Below are 22,628 nucleotides of genomic sequence, written 5' to 3'. Positions count from 1 at the left end.
CGCTAATACTTTGTAGCGCCACCTTTTGCTGCAATTACAGCTGCAAGTCGCTTGGGGTATGTCTCTATCAGTTTTACACATCGAGAGACTGAAATTCTTGCCCATTCTTCCTTGCAAAACAGCTCGAGCTCAGTGAGGTTGGATGGAGAGCGTTTGTGAACAGCAGTCTTCAGCTCTTTCCACAGATTCTCGATTGGATTCAGGTCTGGACTTTGACTTGGCCATTCTAACACCTGGATACGTCTATTTGTGAACCATTCCATTGTAGATTTGGCTTTATGTTTTGGATCATTGTCCTGTTGGAAGATAAATCTCCGTCCCAGTCTCAGGTCTTTTGCAGACTCCAACAGGTTTTCTTCCAGAATGGTCCTGTATTTGGCTCCATCCATCTTCCCATCAATTTTAGCCATCTTCCCTGTCCCTGCTGAAGAAAAGCAGGCCCAAACCATGATGCTGCCACCACCATGTTTGACAGTGGGGATGGTGTGTTCAGGGTGATGAGCTGTGTTGCTTTTACGCCAAACATATCGTTTTGCATTGTGGCCAAAAAGTTCGATTTTGGTTTCATCTGACCAGCGCACCTTCTTCCACATGTTTGGTGGGGCTCCCAGGTGGCTTGTGGCAAACTTTAAACGAGACTTTTTATGGATATCTTTGAGAAATGGCTTTCTTCTTGCCACTCTTCCATAAAAGCCAGATTTGTGCAGTGCACGACTGATTGTTGTCCTATGGACAGACTCTCCCACCTCAGCTGTAGTTATCTGCAGTTCATCCAGAGTGATCATGGGCCTCTTGGCTGCATCTCTGATCAGTCTTCTCCTTGTTTGAGATGAAAGTTTGGAGGGACGGCCGGGTCTTGGTAGATTTGCAGTGGTCTGATACTCCTTCCATTTCAATATAATTGCTTGCACAGTTCTCCTTGAGATGTTTAAAGCTTGGGAAATCTTTTTGTATCCAAATCCGGCTTTAAACTTCTCCACAACAATATCTCGGACCTGCCTGGTGTGTTCCTTTGTCTTCATAGTTCTCTCTGCGCTTTAAGCAGAACCCTGAGACTATCAAAGAGCAGGTGCATTTATACGGAGACTTGATTACACTCAGGTGCATTCTATTTATCATCATCCAGTCATTTAGGACAACATTGGATCATTCAAAGATCCTCACTGAACTTCTGGAGTGAGTTTGCTGCACTGAAAGTAAAGGGGCCGAATAATATTGCACGCCCCACTTTTCATAATCAGAGAATGCGAAAAACGAAACCTGAAACTTGAAGTGTGTGTGTGTGTGTGTGTGTGTGTGTGTGTGTGTGTGTGTGTGTGTGTGTGTGTGTGTGTGTGTGTGTGTGTGTGTGCGTGTGCGTGCGTGCCTGCGTGTGCGTGTGCATGTGCGAATGTGCATGTGCACATGACCACGTATGTGTTTCTAAAGCCACCAGTGGTGTCAAAACACATCTTACAGGGGTGACAGTGATACTGCTGTGCAATAAATTTTTGTTAGTTTATTTTTTTGTCACCAACCAATTCACCAATACATCTGTTGTTTCAAAACACTAGAATGCGCGTGATTCACACACACTGCTCAGCAGGGGTACAGCTACCTCACAATTCAATATTACGATACAACAAGGCAGACGGACGGACGGGCGGACGGACGGACGGACGGACGGACGGACGGACGGACGGACGGACGGACGGACGGACGGACGGACGGACGGACAGACAGACAGACAGACAGACAGACAGACAGACAGACAGACAGACAGACAGACAGACAGACAGACAGAGATACTTACAAGTTAATAAAATAATCAACTAGTTTACTTCTACACCAGTGTTTGTATTGAGGTGTTAAACTTAAAAAAATGATGAGCAACCAAGAAAATATAACAGTATAACAGTATAACAGTTAATCTGCCTCTCTATAGCAGGGGTGGCCAACCCGCGGCTCGCGAGCCGCATGCGGCTCTTTGCCGGGTTTCATGCGGCTCCTTTACGTGCGCTTCGCTTTGGAGGGGGGGGGGACAATGGGACGTCAAACGCTGCGTGTTCGCTTCGCTTCGGGGGGGGGGGGATGTGGCTCTTTGCGGTACACAGTAAAAAAATGTGGCTCTTAGTCTCTGACTGGTTGGCCACCCCTGGTCTATAGCATGTTTGGTTGATTATATCTTGTTTTATGAATTCTCAGACAAACAGGTCATTGGTCTTGTGGAGAACCAGAGTGATTGGTACCTTGGAAATCTGTGGAAAAATCATAGACCGTGGCCTGCACTTGGCCGAGGCTTCAACACAGGTAGGATTCTGACACAAGATAGCAGTTTGCTACTATCAATATCAGGTTGGATGTTGCACCTACAGTGCTGAACACTTACAGATGTTGATTATAAACAATTTGTTATCCAGCCATCCCTAAAATTATGGCTTTAAAGTTATATTTCCTTTTGATTTTAATACAAAATTAGGTGTAATTCTCCTATACCTGGAGCGATTGCGACAAATTGGATGGCCGCAGATGTGGCGTCTGACAGCAGAGAGAGAGTTAATGAGTATGCTCAGTACATCTCTGGCTGATCAGGTGAGAAAGGCTTCTGTAGTTCAAAAATTTATTCTTTAGTCCGATTTTAGAAGCTAATCACATGTAAACAAAAAAGACCTATAATATTTAGACAGTCTTGTGCTTTTAGGATATCTTCAATGCATTCATAAAGCAGAACCCAGCCTTGGTCTACAAGTTGCCCTGCTTCTGGAATGTTCAGCTGTCTGATCACACCCGCTCCGAACTGTGCTACACTGAGGTTTCTGACCTCAAGGTATGCTCACACAAAATTGAGTTTCAAAATTGTGTGTAAGAGGACGATGCAAAATTATAACGATCCGTGTGTAAGTAAAGCATTGTCACTGCTTGATAATGTGAACCATGGTAGCTGCTCACGACTGATATATCCGCAGAGCTCAGTATCTGCCTGTGCCCCGGTCAAATCTAATAAAATCCTGTTCGACCATCGGCCTATCTTGCACCAGGGATCCGAGGAGGTGTAAAGATTTTTTTTTTTTCATAATTGTCACTCGACCTACTGTTTTCTACAGACAGGTCTACCGAATTGGCAAACGTCCAGTGAGCCTTGTGCTTGACATTAAATTAGGATCTGCTAGTATTTTCATCTCACCGCAAATGTGTCTGAAAAAATAGAGCCCAATGTGTCTAAAAATAATGACACAAAAAATATTATATATCTTAATATATATCACAATATATATTTTATGATTTTTAACACAGTCATTTAGGGGTGCATCTAAAGATTATTTCAATTAATTAGTTTTAATAATTGGCTAAGCTTGTGAATGTTGTTACAGTACACTCATTTAACATTTCCTTTCCAAAAGGCAGATATTTTCTGAAACCCTCCTGTGATGTTTTGGGTCATTGTATGTAATTTTCTTCCAGACACTGTTTTCAAAGACGTATCAGTTTGACCTATTTAGTACCTAAAGACCAATAGGATGAATCTGTGCTTATAGGTAATCCACTGGAACTCTCCAAAGAAGCTTCGTGTGAAGAATAAGCATGTGGAGTTTTTCAGGAACCTTTACCTGACCTTCCTGGAGTATGATGGGAACTTGTTGCGGCGGGAGCTATTTGGCTGCTCGAGTCAAGCTAGTCCAGAGAGCATCCAGGTTAAATAAACACACTTATGTACATGTACACACGCACAGTGCCATTTTAGCGAGTAGGGTACATGCTTCAGTAAATGTCCTAAATGTTTTGGGACATATTTCAGTAATGAAAAATGTCTACCTGTAAATAGTTTCACGTTAATTTCACATTATATTCCATGGGGGAGAGAGGTTTCTGTGACAGACCAGGCAGAGCAATTAAGTGCAGCATGAGACTTTGTTTTTTGAATAGAGGGAAACGGCTGGAGCGCTGGTCGAGCAGGTGCAGCAGCAGCAAGGCTAGCCGACGACTGGTGCCGGAACACAGCTGGTGGCTTGCGGAGTGAGAGCAAGCGGGCAGGCAGACGAGCTGATAGGCAAGCAGGCGTCGAGCGACGCTGAGCCAGACAAGGACAAGGCGAGTTCGTGTTTGGGGACAGGTAGGAGGTCAGACCAGACAGAGTTCGGAGCGGAACGATCAGACAGGCAAGCAGGAGCCAGAGACGTGGTCAGGGATAGGCAGTGGGCCAGGCCGGGCAGCGTGCAGGAATGGTCGGGCAAACAGACGGGCAAGGTCGGCAACGGGAGTCTGTCGGAGAACAACAGGCAAACAGGCAGCATCATGGACAGACTGACAACGCGCATCTCGAGAGCTGTGCTTAAGTAGTGGAGATAATGAGCCGAGAGCAGGTGTCGGTGATGAGCAATGAACGCTGATTAGTACGTGGGTGTGTCTGTGAACGATGTGCGTAGAGCAGGGGTGTCAAACTCATTTTGGTTACAGTATAATCTGATCTCAAGTGGGCCAGACCAGTACAACTCATTGCAAAATTACATAGAACTAATCATAAGTCCACAATTTTCTTCAAATGAATTTCCATTTTACTAAATATATTATGAACAAGCTAAGAGATTTAAGGAAAAGTATGTGCAATTTCAACAACACACTCATTTCGATCTCTTTGTGTGTCTTGGCATGTGAAGTAATTGACAATAAAGCAGACTTTGACTTTTTTGACTTTAACATTAATTTAAGTGTATTATGCATATAAACTGATCACAATAAATGTACCGTATTTTCCGGACTATAAGTCGCTCCGGAGTACAAGTCGCACCAGCCATAAAATGCATAATAAAGAAGAAAAAAAGTCGCACCGGAGTACAAGTCGCATTTTTGGGGGGACTTTAATTGACAAAATACAACACCAAGAACAGACATGAACAGGCAACAACAGGCTAAACGATACGGTACGCTAACATTACATAAATACAAACGAGGAACTGAGAACGTGCCTGACGTAACATTAACAGTTATTCAAATAACTAAATAACACGTTTATCAAACCATCCGTGTCACTCCAAATCATTAAATCCATTGTAATCTTCGTCCTCTGTGTAAACAACGCCGCTACTGACTCCGGAAGTGCATGCAGCGCTGACGTCGGACTCATCGTCAGTTGTGGTTCCAATTATTCCGCGGGCCTGTATAACTATATATAAACTATATATGAAAAAAAAAAGTCCCAATGATCGTCACACACACATCTGGGTGTGGTGAAATTTGTCCTCTGCATTTAACCCACCCCCGTGTGATTTTAATCCATCCCCTGGGGGAGAGGGGAGCAGTGAGCAGCAGCGGTGCCGTGCTCGGGAATCATTTTGGTGATCTAACCCCCCAAGTCCAACCCTTAATGCTGAGTGCCAAGCAGGGAGGCAATGGGTCCCATTTTTATAGTCTTTGGTATGACCCGGCCGGGGTTTGAACCCACAACCTTCCAGTCTCAGGGCGGACACTCTACCACTAGGCCACTGAGCTGGTAACTATAACATAAATAACAATCTTATCAAACCATCCGCGTCACTCCAAATCATTAAATCCATCAAAATCTTCATCCTCTGTGTAAACAACGCCGCTGCTGACTCCAGAAGTACATGCGGCGCTGACGTCAGACTCATCGTCAGTTGCGGTTCCAGTTTTTCCACAGGCCTATATAACAATATATCAACTATATTTCAAATAACTATAACATAAATAACAATTTCATCAAACCATCCGTGTCATTCCAAATCATTAAATCCATCAAAATCTTCATCCTCTGTGTAAACAACGCCGCCTCTGACTCCGGAAGTACATGCAGCGCTGACGTCAGACTCATCGTCAGTTGCGGCTCCAGTTATTCAACAGGCCTATATAACAATTTATAAACTATATATCAAATTACTATAACATAAATAACAATTTTATCGAACCATCCGTGTCACTCCAAATCATTAAATCCATCAAAATCTTCGTCCTCAGTGTAAACAACGCCACTGCTGATTCGGGAAAAACATGTGGCGCTGACTTCAGACTCATCGTCAATTGCGGTTCCAGTTATTCCACAGGCCTATATAACTATATATAAACTATATATCAAATAACTATAACATAAATAACAATTTACAATTCACGATTGACACCCCGGCGTAGCGGCAGGGTGCTGACAAGTGTACTGGAGGAGCGGGCACGTGACAGTTTCCTAACTTTTTCATGTTTAAACATATGATCAATGTAATAGTACACTTACTGAGTTTTAAGAAATACTATCTAACACGGAATAAGATTAGAAAAAGGAATGTTATAAATCCCAAATTGTTGACTTCACATATGATGAAAAGAAGATGAATAAATACAAATGTGAGGAAGTTCAAGCATAAGTTATCTCATGCACAACTAACAGTTTCAAATAGAGCTGTGCGATACCTGTGATTTTGGTATCGATCGATACCAAGTAATTACTGGTGCCAATATCGCCAATACTGATACGGTACAAAGTATCCGAGATTCTACCTCCTGACGGACCCTCTTCTCCACCACTCGTGAATAGACCTTACCGGGTAGGCTGAGGAGTGTGTTTCCTCTGTAGTTGGAATACACTGCGATCGGTATTCGATCTTAAAGAAAGGAACCACCACCCCTATCAACCAATCAAGTGGCACTGTCCCCGATGTCCACGCTATGTTGTAGAGGCATGTCAGCCAGGACAGCCCCACAACATCCAGAGCCTTTAGGAACTCCGGGTGGATCTCATTCACCCCTGGGGCCACCGAGGACCTTTGGAACCACCTCAGTGATTTCAACCCCAGAAAGTCCACTCGAGAGTCTCCAGGCTCTGCTGCCTCAATGAAAGGTGTGTCAGTGGAATTGAGAAGGTCCTCTAAGTATTCTCCCCACCAACCCACGACGTCCCGAGTCGAGGTCAGCAGCATTCCATCTCCACTACACACAGTGTTAGCGGTGCACTGCTTCTCCATTCTGAGACTTTGGAAGGTGGACCAGAGAAGCCGTCCGAAAGTTGTTTTCCATGGCCTCACTTTTTGGTATAAAAGAAATCTGGATTATTGTGATCCACCGAGATAAATGGATTATATAGCAACAAAATGTAATTTAAATAAAATTTTAACTATAAATAATATTTAAAGTACACCTGCTATTCATTTATGTACTGTACTGATATTTGATTCAAATGATTTGCAAATCATGCAGTTGAAAATATAGACTATATGGAATTTGACCATTAAAGTAAGAAATAATTCCAAGATGGCGGCGCCCCAGTTGGCCGCGGCCGTTACGAGTCTCAGCAATCGACGAGGATTTTCACAAAATATGTCGCCTAGGACACTACAAACAACACAAAGTTTAGTTTATCCATCCAGTAGATTAGTGTATGATCGCCAGCGCCTGCTGGAGGTACGGTCATCGAGTGTTTTCGGACTCGTAGCCACAACTACCCTAGTCTGTTTGCGTAGCCTCGGAGTGCTTAGGGCGCTAGCCCCAGAAGCTCACGACGCAGCGGGCTCGCCGGGCAGCACACGCCGGAGGAGGAGTAAGCGTAGGCGGTGTGACCGGCGGCAAAAGCGCGGCTGTCGAGGTGGGCTAACGGCTAAGCTTAGAGCTAACCCCTACAAACCACCGCTTCCATCCATCTTCCTCTCCAACGTCCGCTCACTGGATAATAAAATGGACCATCTAAAACTGGAACTCTCTTCAAAGAGGGAAGTTAGAAACTGCTGCGCTCTCATCCCGACGGAGACATGGCTGAACTCATCAATGCCGGACAACGCCGTTAGCCTGGAGGGGCTCGCTACATTCCGCGCCGACAGAAACAGCGAGCTAAGCGGTAAATCCCGAGGAGGTGGGCTGTGTGTCTACATCAACAACAACTGGTGCAAAAATGCTAGATCTGTCGCCAGCTTCTGCTCTTCGGACATCGAGCTTTTGACTGTTAACTGCAGACCCTTCTACCTGCCCAGAGAGTTTACTGTTGTTAGCATCACGGCTGTGTACGTGCCTCCTAGCGCTAACACTAAAGAGGCCATGAGGGTTCTCTATCGGACAATCAGTGAGCTGCAATCCACGCACACAGAGGGGGTTTTCATCATTGCTGGGGACTTCAACCAGGCTAGCATGAAGACTATTCTCCCTCATTTTTACCAACACGTGGATTTTCCAACTCGGGGAGAGAACACTCTGGACTTGGTTTACACCAATATAAAGGATGCATTCAGAGCAGCCCCCCGCCCCCACCTCGGCTCTTCAGACCACCTATCTGTTATGCTAACCCCTGCATACAGGCCCCTGCTGATCAGAGCAAAACCCACAGTGAAGCAGGTGAGGGTGTGGTCTGAGGGGGCCATGGAGGCACTCCAGGACTGCTTTGAGTGCTCTGACTGGGACATGTTCAAATCAGCAGCAACATATGACAATCAGATCGACATTGATGAGTACGCCATGACTGTGTCAGCCTACATCAACAAATGCTCCGAGGACGTCAGCACCACTAAGAACATCATCACCCAAGCCAACCAACGACCCTGGATGACTGAGGATGTACGTCATACGCTACGAGCACGGAACTCAGCCTTCACGTCTGGCGACAAGGAGGCACTGAGGACAGCGAGAGCCAACTTGAACCGTGCCATCAGGCTAGCGAAGCGAAGCCACAGTCGGAAAATTCAGGATTTTTTCCACGACGCCAATAACACCAGGAGTATGTGGCAAGGCATACGGGCGATCACGGACTACAACTTACCCTCCCCCCCGGTGGGTGAGGTTGATGCTGACTTCCTAAATGGTCTAAATAACTTCTTTGGGCGTTTTGAGGCACTAAACAGCACTCCTGCAGTTAAAACTGTTCCCCACCAGGAAGAGGAGGCCCTCTGCCTTGACTCAGCCGACGTGTGGAAGACTCTGAGAAGAGTCAACCCACGTAAGGCCCCAGGCCCCGACAACATACCTGGGCGGGTGTTCAAGGAATGTGCAGGCCAGCTGGCTGGTGTCATCACAGACATTTTTAACATCTCGCTGGACCAAGCCAAAGTGCCAGTGTGCTTCAAGGCTGCCTCCATCATTCCGGTGCCGAAGAAACCTCAAATCACCTCATGGAATGACTACAGACCTGTGGCACTGACTCCCATCATGATGAAGTGCTTCGAAAGGCTGCTCAAAGATCACATCGTCTCCAGACTCCCCCCAACATTCGATCCGTTCCAGTTTGCCTACAGGCAGAACCGCTCCACTGAGGATGCCATCTCCTCCGTTCTTCACCTGAGCCTGGCTCACCTGGAGGAGAGGAACACCCACGTGCGGTTGCTGTTCCTGGACTTCAGCTCAGCGTTCAACACCATCATTCCACAACATCTGGTGGAAAAACTGGAACACCTGGGCTTCAGCACCCCCCTTCGGAACTGGCTGCTAGACTTCCTCACCAACAGACCTCAGTCAGTCCGGGTCGGACAGAACACCTCAGATGTCATCACCCTCAGCACAGGCTCCCCTCAGGGCTGCGTCCTGAGCCCCCTGCTGTTCACCCTGATGACACACGACTGCGCCCCCAGGTTCACCACCAATCACATCGTGAAGTTTGCAGACGACACAACGGTGGTGGGCCTCATCAGGGACAACAACGACCTGGACTACAGAGAGGAGGTGGAGCAGTTGGTGGGCTGGTGCAGAGAAAATAGCCTGATCCTGAATGTGGAGAAGACGAAGGAGATCATCGTCGACTTCAGGAAGAACCAGCCTCACCACGCTCCACTGATCATCAACAGCTCAGCTGTGGAGGTGGTCAGCAGCACTAAATTCCTGGGAGTCCACATCACAGACGACCTCACCTGGACTGTGAACACCACAACACTGGTCAAGAGGGCACAGAAGCGCTTGTACTTCCTGCGGAGGATGAGGAGAGCCCACCTGCCCCCACCCATCATGAGGACGTTCTACCGAAGCACCATAGAGAGCATTCTGACAAGCTGTCTCTCGGTGTGGTGTGGAGGTTGCAGCGCCTCCGATTGGAAGAACCTGAGGAGAGTGGTGAGGACAGCAGAGAGGATCATCGGGGCTCCTCTTCCCTTCATTCAGGACTTGTCATCCCAGCGCTGCGTGTCCCGAGCCCGTAATATTATCAGTGACCCATCACACCCCCACCATGGACTGTTCTCCCTGCTGCCCTCTGGGAAGAGGTTTCGCAGCATCCGCTGCAGGTCCACCAGGTTCTGCAATAGTTTTTTCCCTGCTGTCGTCAGACTGTTGAACATTCAAACGTAGCATTCCTCTGCACACTTGTAAATACTGCTTTTGTCTCCTGCACTGTTTACATACTTTATCACTGCTGCACTTTGTACTTTATAATTATCTTATTTCATATTTTTATATAGAATGTCACTTTTTTTTTAACCAGCCGAAATACCACTACATTGTTGAAAGCCGTATGCAACGAAATTTCGTTTTGTACACACCTAGTGTTGACAAAATGACAATAAAGTTCTGTCTAAGTCTAAGTCTAAATAAAACAATCCTCTCAATAGTTGTAAAAAAATTCCAACCAAGTATCAATTAACTTTAATTGGAAACTTAATATTTACAAACATGAAAATAAATCAGTTCAGAAATCATTTCTGACAATGGACTCCTGAGAATCCTGAGAGAGCAAGGGCAGATATTTTGGACAAATATTTGACGATGTCTATCGAGTTGTCCAGGAAGTACTTTTAACTCTGCATAAACACAAATGAAAAAAAATATCTGTCTTGTGAAACAGGAATGTATTGGTATCTGCTTGAAAAAAAATATTGGACATCCCTCTCTGAAATCTTGGTGTACTGGTAGATTTGTATCTGACTCTCAGCAGTCATAATCTATCACTAAAATAACCTTCTACCATCTGAAAAACATTCAAAGTGTGAGTGCCCCAAGCAGCCCAGGAGAATCTCCTCTATGCTTTCATCTGCAGTAGACTTCACTATTGTAATACTCTCCCTCATATGAGCGGCAAACAGTTGCATGTTGTGTCTGACCAGAATATATTAATCCATTTCTAAAGTTTTTCGCTCGATCGCAGTTACTTGAAACTGTTTCAACAAAAGTTAATTTATCTTCAGTTGCAGACTGCTCTGGAGGAGCTGGATGAGGATGATCAGTGTTATGACTTCCGCCGTGAGCGACTCACCGTTCACAGGGTCCATCTTTACTTCCTGCAGTATGAATATACACCCACAGAGGATGGGAATGATGTCACTCTTGTAGCTCAACTTTCTATGGATAGGTACCTGCCATAAAGACATTTTATTTTTCATTTTTATTTTCATTGCAACAGTTAGAAGAAGAATATCAAGAAAATCTGGATAAAACATTTGACCGAGTGAAAAACATCTACATATCGCAAAGCATCAATGAGTGTGCATTTGTGTTGACATCATGAGTTACGTAACCTTAGTTGTACCCCTCATATCCTTGTTGCTGCTATTCCATACATACATGTTAGTACATGCTAACTAATATACTGTACCTAACCTATCGGCATTATGATCCATCTGAATAAAATTTCGTTTTGTCTGAAGGCTGCAGATGTTGGAGGCCATTTGCAAGCACTGGGAAGGGCCCATCAGTCTGGCGCTATATATGTCTGATGCAGAAGCTCAACAGTTCCTCCGCTATGCTCAAGCCTCAGAGGTTCTGAAAAACCGAAAGAACGTTGGCTATCATATTGTTTATAAGGAGGGACAGTTCTACCCTGTCAACCTGGTGAGGAATGTTGCCCTGAAGAATGCAAACACTCCCTACGTTTTCCTGACGGATGTGGACTTCTTACCAATGTATGGTCTCTATGATTATCTCAGGTAAGACTAGCTGACTTCCAATCTGCTATATTACACCCACCTATTCACAATATCCTATGAAATGCTTGGTCATCTCACAGTCCCGCTTAGTTACGCACTGTTCATTTGAGTTAAATTCTTATTTTGAGTAGTCATTGTGTAATAACACTACGGGGTTATTTAACTTGAGGCGACATGTTGTAATTGGAATTTCCAACAGCTGCTTTGATTTGTTGTCGGTCTGAGAATGTCTCTACACTCTTTAAATCTTCCCAAAGTAAGAAATTGAGCTATATCTCCACTAGTACAGTGAATATACAAAGTTGTCATACCCTTGGTCAAATACGGGCTTGATCTCACAAGCCCACCATCACTGGCTTGGGAGTGCAGAGCGCTGACCATTGAACTAGAAACCGCTAAGCAGTCAGCACTCTATATGAGGTTACTGCAACTGAGGTTTTACTAACGTGCTAAGCACAGATCAAGCTGGCATCCCACAAATACCATTTATCAGGGTTTTATTTTGTACAAATGAGCCGATGGATGGTCCAGATGGACAAGGTGGATGGACAGCATGTCCCAAAAAGGCTATGACGTTGGCAAAGAGATTTTTTAGTTAGTAATGTTTTATGCTGGAATAATGGGGATGGAGATGGTCAGCTCTACAAAGTATGAGGAGTTTGTAACTGACCAATTCCTGTCATATTTTAAAAAGAACTAAACAAAGCATTAAAATATGAATAATAATAATAATATAAACAACAAATCATCCCACGCTGCAAATATAATAATTGAACCTTTGGGTACAAAGGAGAAAAGGTATGTGTGGCCACTATCATCTATGACCTCACTTCCATTAAGTGCTTGTGGAAACTCCTTAACATAAAGACCTAGTATGAGGGACGTTCGTTTCACTGGATAAAAGAGCAAATTGGGCATGTTTTTTTGTCTGAATAATATTGTAATACATACTATATTGAAATAAAATGTACTTCATCTAAAGAATGATGTCAATGTAAAGACAAATTTCAATGGTTGTGCCTCGTCTGTAAAATGGACGAACCTTTTCCGTTCCTGGGACAGAATATCCACCTCTCGTTATTGCATTCTATGAGTTCACCATTAGATGGCACTAAATTCTACACATTCTACCTGTAAGTGTGAAATGACTCAGTGAAATTACTCATTTGCAAGTAAAACATCATGACATTATGCATTAAAGCAAGTGCAACAACCAACATTGTTGAATGTTGATCTATTTATTTTCTCTGCCCAGAAAAACTATCACACAATTCGACATGGCAAACAACAAGAAGGTTCTTGTGGTTCCAGCTTTCGAGACACTGCGTTATCGCTTGTCCTTCCCCAAATCTAAAACAGAGCTTCTCTCCATGCTGGACATGGGGACACTCTACACCTTCAGGTACTGTATAAGAATGTGAATACAAGATGTTGTCAGTATTCAACGATAAAATCTTCTCTACAATTCCCTTACACCTGTTAATTGGAATTGTTCCACATAAATTCTGATGCTCTACTTGAGGTAATCTATTAATACTGTAATGCCAAACATAATTCAACATTTCCATTAGTATTTTCATTGGTTTTGAACGATAAATGTTTTGATAGAACACTAAGGACAGCATATGCCACCAGAACAGTGGTTCCTTATTGGAGGTACCGAACCCCACCAATTTCATATGCGCATTCACCGAAACCCTCTTTAGTGAACAAATTATAATTTTCAAATTCAAGACATCAATCTTTATTTATTACTGGTGCACAAAATGAGCCATGCATGATCATCACCTTGTTCAAAGAACATAACCAACACAATGCATGAACTCAAAACAAATTACATACCTGCAAATCAGTGTGACTTCTGCTATTGCCTTTGTGAGACCAGTTCAGGTATTCGTCATCACGAATTTACACAATAATTCAGGTGTGTTCAGACCTTCGCAGTGGAGGCTCTGCCGAACCCCTGAGACTGACTCACCGAACCCCTAGGGTTCGACTAAACCCAGGTTAAAAACCACTGCACCAAAAGCAGCACCAGGTATTCAATTATAACTAAGTACCGTATTTTCCGCCCTAAAAGGCGCACCTAAAAACCTAAAATTTTCTCAAAAGCCGACAGTGCGCCTTATAGGCCAGTGCGCCTTATATATGGATCAACTGATGAATTTGTTGATCCATACTGGTTGTACACAGTGCTCTGCCAAAATGTTTCAGTACGTTTTAGTACGACTAGTAAATTACAAGGTCGCATCGCTTCCCAGCATTACGGCAACTGTAGTCAGGGGGCGTCACCGAATAGCTGTTGTACCCGCGAGGCTATTTCATGTCAAAATAGGCTGCTCTGTTAATGTTTCGAGTAAATCTACTGATCGATATGGAAGGGAAACATAGGTAAGTAGTACCAATGCGTTAGATCGAACTTTAGTCAGTTCCGATCATTTTATAGGAGATCGTTTGAGAAACGCGATTGTTTACACTTTGCTGAGGCTCATGGGAGATTGCGAGCTGAGGCTCGTGAGACTTTGCGGATGGCTAATGCTATTGCGATAGCAGCTATACGTACCAGGCTATTTCATGTCAAAATAGGCTGCTCTGTTAATGTTTCGAGTAAATCTACGGATCGATATGGAAGGGAAACATAGGTAAGTAGTACCAATGCGTTAGATCGAACTTTAGTCAGTTCCGATCATTTTATAGGAGATCGTTTGAGAAACGCGATTGTTTACACTTTGCTGAGGCTCATGGGAGATTGCGAGCTGAGGCTCGTGAGACTTTGCGGATGGCTAATGCTATTGCGATAGCTGCTATACGTACCAGGCTATTTCATGTCAAAATAGGCTGCTCTGTTAATGTTTCGAGTAAATCTACGGATCGATATGGAAGGGAAACATAGGTAAGTAGTACCAATGCGTTAGATCGAACTTTAGTCAGTTCCGATCATTTTATAGGAGATCGTTTGAGAAACGCGATTGTTTACACTTTGCTGAGGCTCATGGGAGATTGCGAGCTGAGGCTCGTGAGACTTTGCGGATGGCTAATGCTATTGCGATAGCTGCTATACGTACCAGGCTATTTCATGTCAAAATAGGCTGCTCTGTTAATGTTTCGAGTAAATCTACGGATCGATATGGAAGGGAAACATAGGTAAGTAGTACCAATGCGTTAGATCGAACTTTAGTCAGTTCTGATCATTTTATAGGAGATCGTTTGAGAAACGCGATTGTTTACACTTTGCTGAGGCTCATGGGAGATTGCGAGCTGAGGCTCGTGAGACTTTGCGGATGGCTAATGCTATTGCGATAGCTGCTATACGTACCAGGCTATTTCATGTCAAAATAGGCTGCTCTGTTAATGTTTCGAGTAAATCTACGGATCGATATGGAAGGGAAACATAGGTAAGTAGTACCAATGCGTTAGATCGAACTTTAGTCAGTTCCGATCATTTTATAGGAGATCGTTTGAGAAACGCGATTGTTTACACTTTGCTGAGGCTCATGGGAGATTGCGAACTGAGGCTCGTGAGACTTTGCGGATGGGTAATGCTATTGCGATAGCTGCTATACGTACCAGGCTATTTCATGTCAAAATAGGCTGCTCTGTTAATGTTTCGAGTAAATCTACGGATCGATATGGAAGGGAAACATAGGTAAGTAGTACCAATGCGTTAGATCGAACTTTAGTCAGTTCTGATCATTTTATAGGAGATCGTTTGAGAAACGCGATTGTTTACAGAGGGCTCGTTGGTTATTGGCTAGTGGATGCATACCGCAACCCTAGTCAACCTCAGTTTGATGCAGTATAGCTTCTATTTTATGCGCCTTATAATCCGGTGCGCCTTATATATGGACAAAGTTTTAAAATGGGCCGTTCTTTGAAGGTGCGCCTTATAACCCGGTGCGCCTTTTAGGGCGGAAAATACGGTAGTAACATTTGACTGAGGTTGTTTCATCCACTCATTGTTTGGGAATAATCAAGAAGTTCTAGACAAAGGAGAGAGGCAGATTCAAAATGCACTGTTGAGGGTTTATTGAATTATTCTCAACATTAGTCACGCCTCACTCGATCTGTTTCTTACATTTGACTCTGGGTGACAGTATGCATGTACGATTGTTATTTAAATTATTGAAGATTTTTATTATTTCCTTTGGCTATTCAGTTTTGCAAGTCTGTTAGAACCACAGCTGTTTAGTCATTTGAGTCATTTGAGGCAAAGTGTAAAGCCACACAGCTGCTTTTGAGACTGAATGGTCGTTGTTAATAAATTCTGCATAAAGAACTTGGCATTATGCTAGCTCGGATTTACTTGACCTAGTAGATGAGTGGACATTATAGACTTTATATGATGCAATCAAAGACATTTATTTATAGGATGTGTTGAAGCTTCCTGTGTCTGTCTACTAAGATGGTGGGTATCTTTCTTAGTTTCAGAAGGGATCAAAGATTTTAGATTAAGGGAACTAGTAAGTGCATAATGTGTTCATCTTGGATTTATTCCCACAGTGTGAAAGTGATTCATGAAAGATAGATTAACCATACTCACTTTTTGAGCTCCTTTCTCTATACCTGGAGAAAGTGTAATAAATCCACAATGTGCCATTGGTGTTAGTGCAATATATATAAATATTTATATTAAAGATCACAGAAACACAGCATAAAGTAACGACAATGGCTCAGATAACAAAAATCACATGACATACATGAACGGTAACCCGTCGTCCATCCTCCAACCACAAGGAACTCTGTGAATGCCAAGTCAAGGTAACATAATGAAATACAATGAGCACTATAAAGAACACTTTAGGTTAGGAACCTGTTAAGATAACCTGGTAAAGCAATTTTCAACACATTTTTTCACCATGAGTTATTGTATCTGCAGGTACCATGTGTGGCCTAAAGGCCACGCTCCTACCAACTACGCTAAATGGAGGACAGCCACCACACCATATAAAGTTGACTGGGAGGCAGATTTTGAACCTTATGTTGTAGTGAAACGACATTGTCCGGAATATGATCAGCGCTTTGTGGGCTTTGGCTGGAACAAGGTTTCCCATATAATAGAGCTAGACGCACAGGTACTGTACAACACAATTTTTAAAGTCTGTAATGCGCACCGTACTTCATATCGCTGCATAAGATGAACGATGCATTTCAGCCTGTTGTTTGAACTTGTCGGGTTATTAAAGCAGAAGTCAATAGAAAAAAAATATTTGCAGTAATATGTTCTGAGTGCCCCCACTACTCAAAACACGGTATTCTGATGAATATTATCTTCGGATTAAGAATTATTCTACCGTATTTTCCGCATCATGAGGCACACTTAAAACCCTTTAATTTTCTCAAAAACCAATGCACACCTTTTAATAAGGTGCACCGTTTGTGCGGTCCAAATTCCAAAATCTATAAATGTTGTTGTGTGGCTTCCTCTACACAGGGATGTTTTCTATACCGCTTGTCCCCACGGGGGTCACGGCCGTGCTCGAGCCTATCAGTAGGCGGGGGACACCCTGAACTGGTTGCCAGCCAATCGCAACGCACACGGAGACGAACAACCATTCGCACCTGCACTCACACCTAGGGACAATTTGGAGTGCTCAATCGGCCTACCAAGCCTGTTTTTGGGATATGGGAGGAAACCGGAGTGCCCGGAGAAAACCCATGCAGGTTCGGGGAGAACATGCAAACTCCACACAGGGAGGGCCCGAGGTGGATTCGAACCCTCCGAACTGTGAGGAGGACGTGCTAACCAGTGCTCCACTGAGCCACGCGTAATATATAGACCCGATGAACCAATCAGAGGACATTATGTTTTACGTAGATCGGGGCTGTAAACCAATCAGAGGATTGTACGTAATACGTAGAGAGGTCCCTCTGCCGCCATTAATGAATAAAGACGATCAATTTGGACATGCTTACGAGCCACAAGTCATGCTTTATGAAAAGCCGGATTCATTGCCGAAGAGCAACGTGACAATGACGAGACAATGCTGAGCAGGAACTTATCATGTTTAATGGCAAATTTGCCCAACTGTTTAATTTGGATACAGAAGTAGAGGACTTTGATTGATTTGCGTATGAATATTGACTAATAATAATGTTAGTACAATAAAGTACATGGTCAAATAGTAGAATAAAGTACAATTGAACTCATACAACCAAAGTCACTGTCTTACTTCCGTGACGTTTTTTTTTTTTTGTTCACTGTAAGTCATGGTATGCATGCACCCTATAATGCGATGCGCCCTGTGTGTGGATAAATACAGAAACCCCCCCACAATTGAGTCTGCACCTTATAACCCGAAGCGCCTTATGGTGCGGAAAATACGGTAACTGTTTTCAAACAGCCAAAGAGTTAAATATTTTATGCTGCACCGCTTCCTGCTGTTGAATGTAATAGACGTCAAAGTGCCCTTGGGTTTACATTTTGAACATCACAATTCATGTTTTATGGGCTTGATCACATGACGTTTCGCAATGCAAACTCCAGGCTGACTTCTGTTTTAACAGGACATATTAATACTGCAAACACTAAATATCTACAAACTCACACAATATTAAGGTCAATAAATGCCAGATTAAGTTAATAATAATCATTTTGTCTTCCTTTCAGGAGTATGACCTTATGGTTCTACCGAATGCATTCATGATCCACATGCCCCATGCGCCAAGTTTTGACATCTCCAAGTTTCGTTCTAGCACTAGCTACCGCGACTGCCTGAAGACCCTGAAAGAGGAGTTCCATCAAGACTTGTCCAGGAAGTATGGCTCAGCTGCTCTCAAGTACCTCACTGCTCAGAGGAACATTTGAACAATGCTGTCAGTCATAAAGAGCTCGTACATATATTGATTTGATGCTCTGCGATGGCCAGCACCAAGTTGCAATGCAATGGTAAAGTTTGATACCCCTACCAGACATTGTTGGGCCTCTGAGCTGGACTTATTGTGATAGGACAAGGCGAACGTTCAACATGATGGTAAAATCCTGATGTGTAGGATTCACTGGTCTGATCCAGGTTTGATACTGAAAGAATTAGCTTGAAAGCGTGACTGAAAACAAAAATGACAATCAGGAAAATTCCAGGTGGACATGATCCAATCTATTCCCATGGACACCTAGTTCAAGAACAGCAAACAAAGCAGCACAGAGGTGTTTGGAGGGTTATTTAGACGAAGTGAATTGGGTTGTGGAAGTCAGTCAGAGTGGAGGAAATGTTTACACCTTATGACTTTGTACACAATTTAGTAAGATATTAAATATTTTCATATGTACACTCTAAATATAAGCAGATTAATTTATAGAAGTGAGAGATGGTTAATTCACTATTGTTTTTGAGACCTTTAAAATATGATCCATTCAAGGCCAGTTTAATTATCTAAGTCTATCTTTTAGCTTCAGGGACTGTCTGGGTGTGTCTGCATGTGTGTGTATACTATACTATAGATGCCACACACTGCTAATACTCTTCATCAGAGTTAGTCTGGTTATGTATGAATCACTCAGCGAATTTGCTTAAGCTTCTGCAGAACAAATGAAGAACAATAAGTATAATTATATCCTTACAGGTGAAGTAAGAAGCCAGACAAAGCAGCAGTGATTGGGAACAACTCACAATAAAATTAGTACAGTCCAGAAGCTGTTATAGTACGAACGATAAGATGGTGCTTAGTTACCTGTATATTTTGCATTATGTCTAATTCACTGGATATGTGTAATCTACTGAACCCATTTTTAAGTGGAATTTAAATTGCAAAGCACATTTATAAAAACAGAACACAAATTTTTAGCCTAATGGACCGAATGCTTCATATTCAACTAGATAATTGTTTGTTTTCTAGTCAGTATTGCACAGTTTCATTACTCATTATTATTCATTATTTCATGTTCATTATATCATTATATCATGTTCATTATTTTAAAGTGTTACAAAATATTCGTAATTATTGGGCAAATAAAACTTTAACTACAGGATAACACATTAATCATTCTCACATTTAGCCGACCCCATCACCTATACATCTGGGCCGGGGAGGAGAAATATGTTTTCTTCCGTCAACCTTATTTTTCATTTTTTAATCCGTGAAGACCATCTGGGGATTCAATAACAGTTTAATGCCCACGCAAAAGGTAGTTTCTACCCCCATCCTTCAACTACAGTATTTGGTATTAATTTGTTTTAATGGCCTGTGACTGGCTGACGATCCGTTTGTCAGACGGACAGACGGATGGGTGGATGGATGGATGGACGGACGGACGGACGGACGGACGTACGGACGGACGGACGGATGGATGGATGGATGGCATGCAATAATCTGGAATAAAGGAATAAAGGTTTCACAAAAGCACAACACCGTGGTGATGTTCTAATAATGATTCCTAAAGGTCAGGGATAAAATATAATGGCTATGGAACTCTAAAAAAATCAAGATGCTTCTTATTGTTGTATTACACTTCTGGTTTTAGAGATCACCCTTGGTTCCATATAGCACCATTGTACACAACTAGGGTTCTTGAGAGGTTCATGACTGGTTGTTTCGAAGTGTCATAGCCTCTAAGGTTGGGTCATGAGGGCAGTCGCTTAAGCAAGAAGTCCAGACTTCCCTCTCCGTGGTCACTTCATCCAACTCTGTCCGGGACATCCTAAGGGTTTTCCCAGGCCCATTGAGAGACATACATTAGTTCTCTTCAGCATGTTGTGTGTGTTCCCTGGGGGCATTTGCCAATAGTTTTAATTGTTGCAAACAGTTTCTTTTGTTGCCAAGAAATATTGACCATGTTCTGTTTGCAATCTTTAAAACTGTTGTGGAATGTCTGGCAAACATCTTTGAGACCGTTTGCAACCTTGAACGAACCCTGACTAAAATGTTATATTCACTCCATTCACAAACGCTTGTACACCTTTGCCACTCAGTGGGATAGGGTCTTAAGGATCACTCCAGAGATCTTGTGGATGAAACTCATTTTGGCTGTTCACTGTGTATGGGTGGTTCTCGGAAAGTTCAGTCCAGAAGTGTGACATGACAGCCCAGTCTGCATCACTGTTGCTAGATGTCGCACCAATCTACCCATTGATATCCCACTCCATTATTACTTCACAAACAAGACCCCAACATACTTGAACTCCTCCGTTTGGGGAAAGGTCTCGTTGCATACCTGAAGAGGGCACTTCACTTTTCACTATTTTCACAATCTGCTGTAAACTGGTCCTAAAAGTGTTGATTCTCTGTACATCACGCATCATTTTTAAAAAGCATTCGTACCAAACCGTACCCCCTCAATGCTTCATTTGCGCCTTTTTGCATATTCTGTCCAAAAAGGTTACTGTTAGGCTGAGGTCCCCAACTTTTTTTTTTTTTTTGCACCACAGACTAGTTCCATGTAAAGACATGTTTTGATGGCCCAGTAGAGATACAAATAAAAACATTTGTGGATGGGAGGATTCAATGTACAGCTTTGCTGAGAAACTGAGAACTGAGAAAGGCAATAAGTCGTTCTTGAAGTGATTCCACTCAGTACGTTGAAACAAAAAGAATGGATGGATGGACAGACGGACGGATGGATGGGTAAATTGTTGGTGGACGACAACAGTATTCCAGCCCCCTCCCCCGCTCCGCACCCAAAGAAAAGGAAGACAAAAAACATTTTTGTTGTTCAGTCTCTCCATGCAGCGCTGTAGCTGGAGACACTTGCAATAATCCAAAGATCCAAGAACCATATGATTTTGATCTGATCCTCCCTAGACCACAGGATAACACTGTGGTTGGTAATTTCTAGGAACAATAAGAATGGTACTCAAAAGCAATTCCGTAACATGGTCAAGTCAAAGAACAGCATTTGGGTAGTATGTAGAAGCTAGCCTTAAGACATTCAACACAGCATAATAGACAATCCATCGAAACCATTTCATAAGGTTTAGTTGCTTTTGTTGTGATACCCTCACCATGTAAACTATGAAACAAAAGGCAAGATGGTGAAATCTGACTGAGCCGTATATTGCATCTGCAGTAAATGTATTCAAGTTTTAAGAACTGAACGTATTTCATTGGGACCTTTCAATAAGCTATAAATATGATCCTAAACAAAATTGCCTAGATAAGTCACATTCCCTTCATCCCCTCAGCAGAAAATTTTGAGACAGTCTATATGAAAGTCTGCACACCCCTGATCAAATTCCAGGTTTTTGTGATGGGAAAAATGAGACCAGGAAAAATTATTTTAAAACTATTTTCCACCATCAATTCCATTAACTTGTACAACTCGGTCTCCAGATAATATAGGACTGCACTTGTGCGCGGCAAACAGATTCTCTTGCTTGATTTTACATCCGCTCTCAAAGTTGTATCTTTTTTTTTTAAATGTCTGCTGTAAGTAAAGAATTAATAGGGATTAGTAGTGTTAAGTTAGTTATAGTACCGTATTTTCAGCACTATAGGGCTCACTTAAAAGCTTATAATTTACTCAAAAAAACCACAGTGCGCCTTATAATGCAGAGCCCCTTATATATGTAGCAGTTGATGAATTTGTTGATCCATACTGGTTGTACACAGCGCTCTGCCAAAATGTTTCAGTACGTTTCAGTATGACTAGTAAATTACAAGGTCGCATCGCTTTCAGCATTACGGCAATCGTAGTCAGGGGCATCACCGAAGTAAGCTAATACTGGTTGATCGCTTGACATTTAAAAAAAAAAAACATTTTGTCTATAGGCTAGAATCCATCTCATCGATTGAATGACATACAGGTAAGCCTGTCGGCAGGCAATCACAGTGAACCGCACATGCGCAATAGACAGTGACCACACTCCCTCACCGCAGCATTTGGCTGCG

General features: G+C 43.0%; 1 protein-coding gene across 5 annotated transcripts in view; it reads left to right on the top strand.

Annotated features, from left to right (window-relative positions):
- LOC119120063 (LARGE xylosyl- and glucuronyltransferase 2) overlaps positions 1-19,749 on the top strand; it is a 61,146-nt gene extending 41,397 nt beyond the window's left edge. For 4 of the 5 annotated variants that reach the window (XM_037246671.1, XM_037246668.1, XM_037246667.1 and 1 more), the window contains 9 exons: positions 2,185-2,289; positions 2,459-2,571; positions 2,681-2,806; positions 3,516-3,671; positions 11,070-11,233; positions 11,529-11,807; positions 13,063-13,209; positions 16,684-16,879; positions 18,415-19,749. In XM_037246671.1, the coding sequence (XP_037102566.1) occupies positions 2,185-2,289; positions 2,459-2,571; positions 2,681-2,806; positions 3,516-3,671; positions 11,070-11,233; positions 11,529-11,807; positions 13,063-13,209; positions 16,684-16,879; positions 18,415-18,612 (1,484 nt within the window). In that variant the 3' untranslated portion in view covers positions 18,613-19,749. The remainder of the gene's footprint in view (positions 1-2,184; positions 2,290-2,458; positions 2,572-2,680; positions 2,807-3,515; positions 3,672-11,069; positions 11,234-11,528; positions 11,808-13,062; positions 13,210-16,683; positions 16,880-18,414) is intronic. The other variant, XM_037246669.1, reaches the window with a different exon arrangement.
- Positions 19,750-22,628: the final 2,879 nt, after the last annotated feature.

Source organism: Syngnathus acus, chromosome 3 (genome assembly GCF_901709675.1).
Source record: "Syngnathus acus chromosome 3, fSynAcu1.2, whole genome shotgun sequence".
NCBI classification, from domain to species: domain Eukaryota; kingdom Metazoa; phylum Chordata; class Actinopteri; order Syngnathiformes; family Syngnathidae; genus Syngnathus; species Syngnathus acus.
The sequence above is the reverse complement of the archived record's forward strand: the minus strand, read 5'-3'. Positions and strand labels throughout refer to the sequence as shown.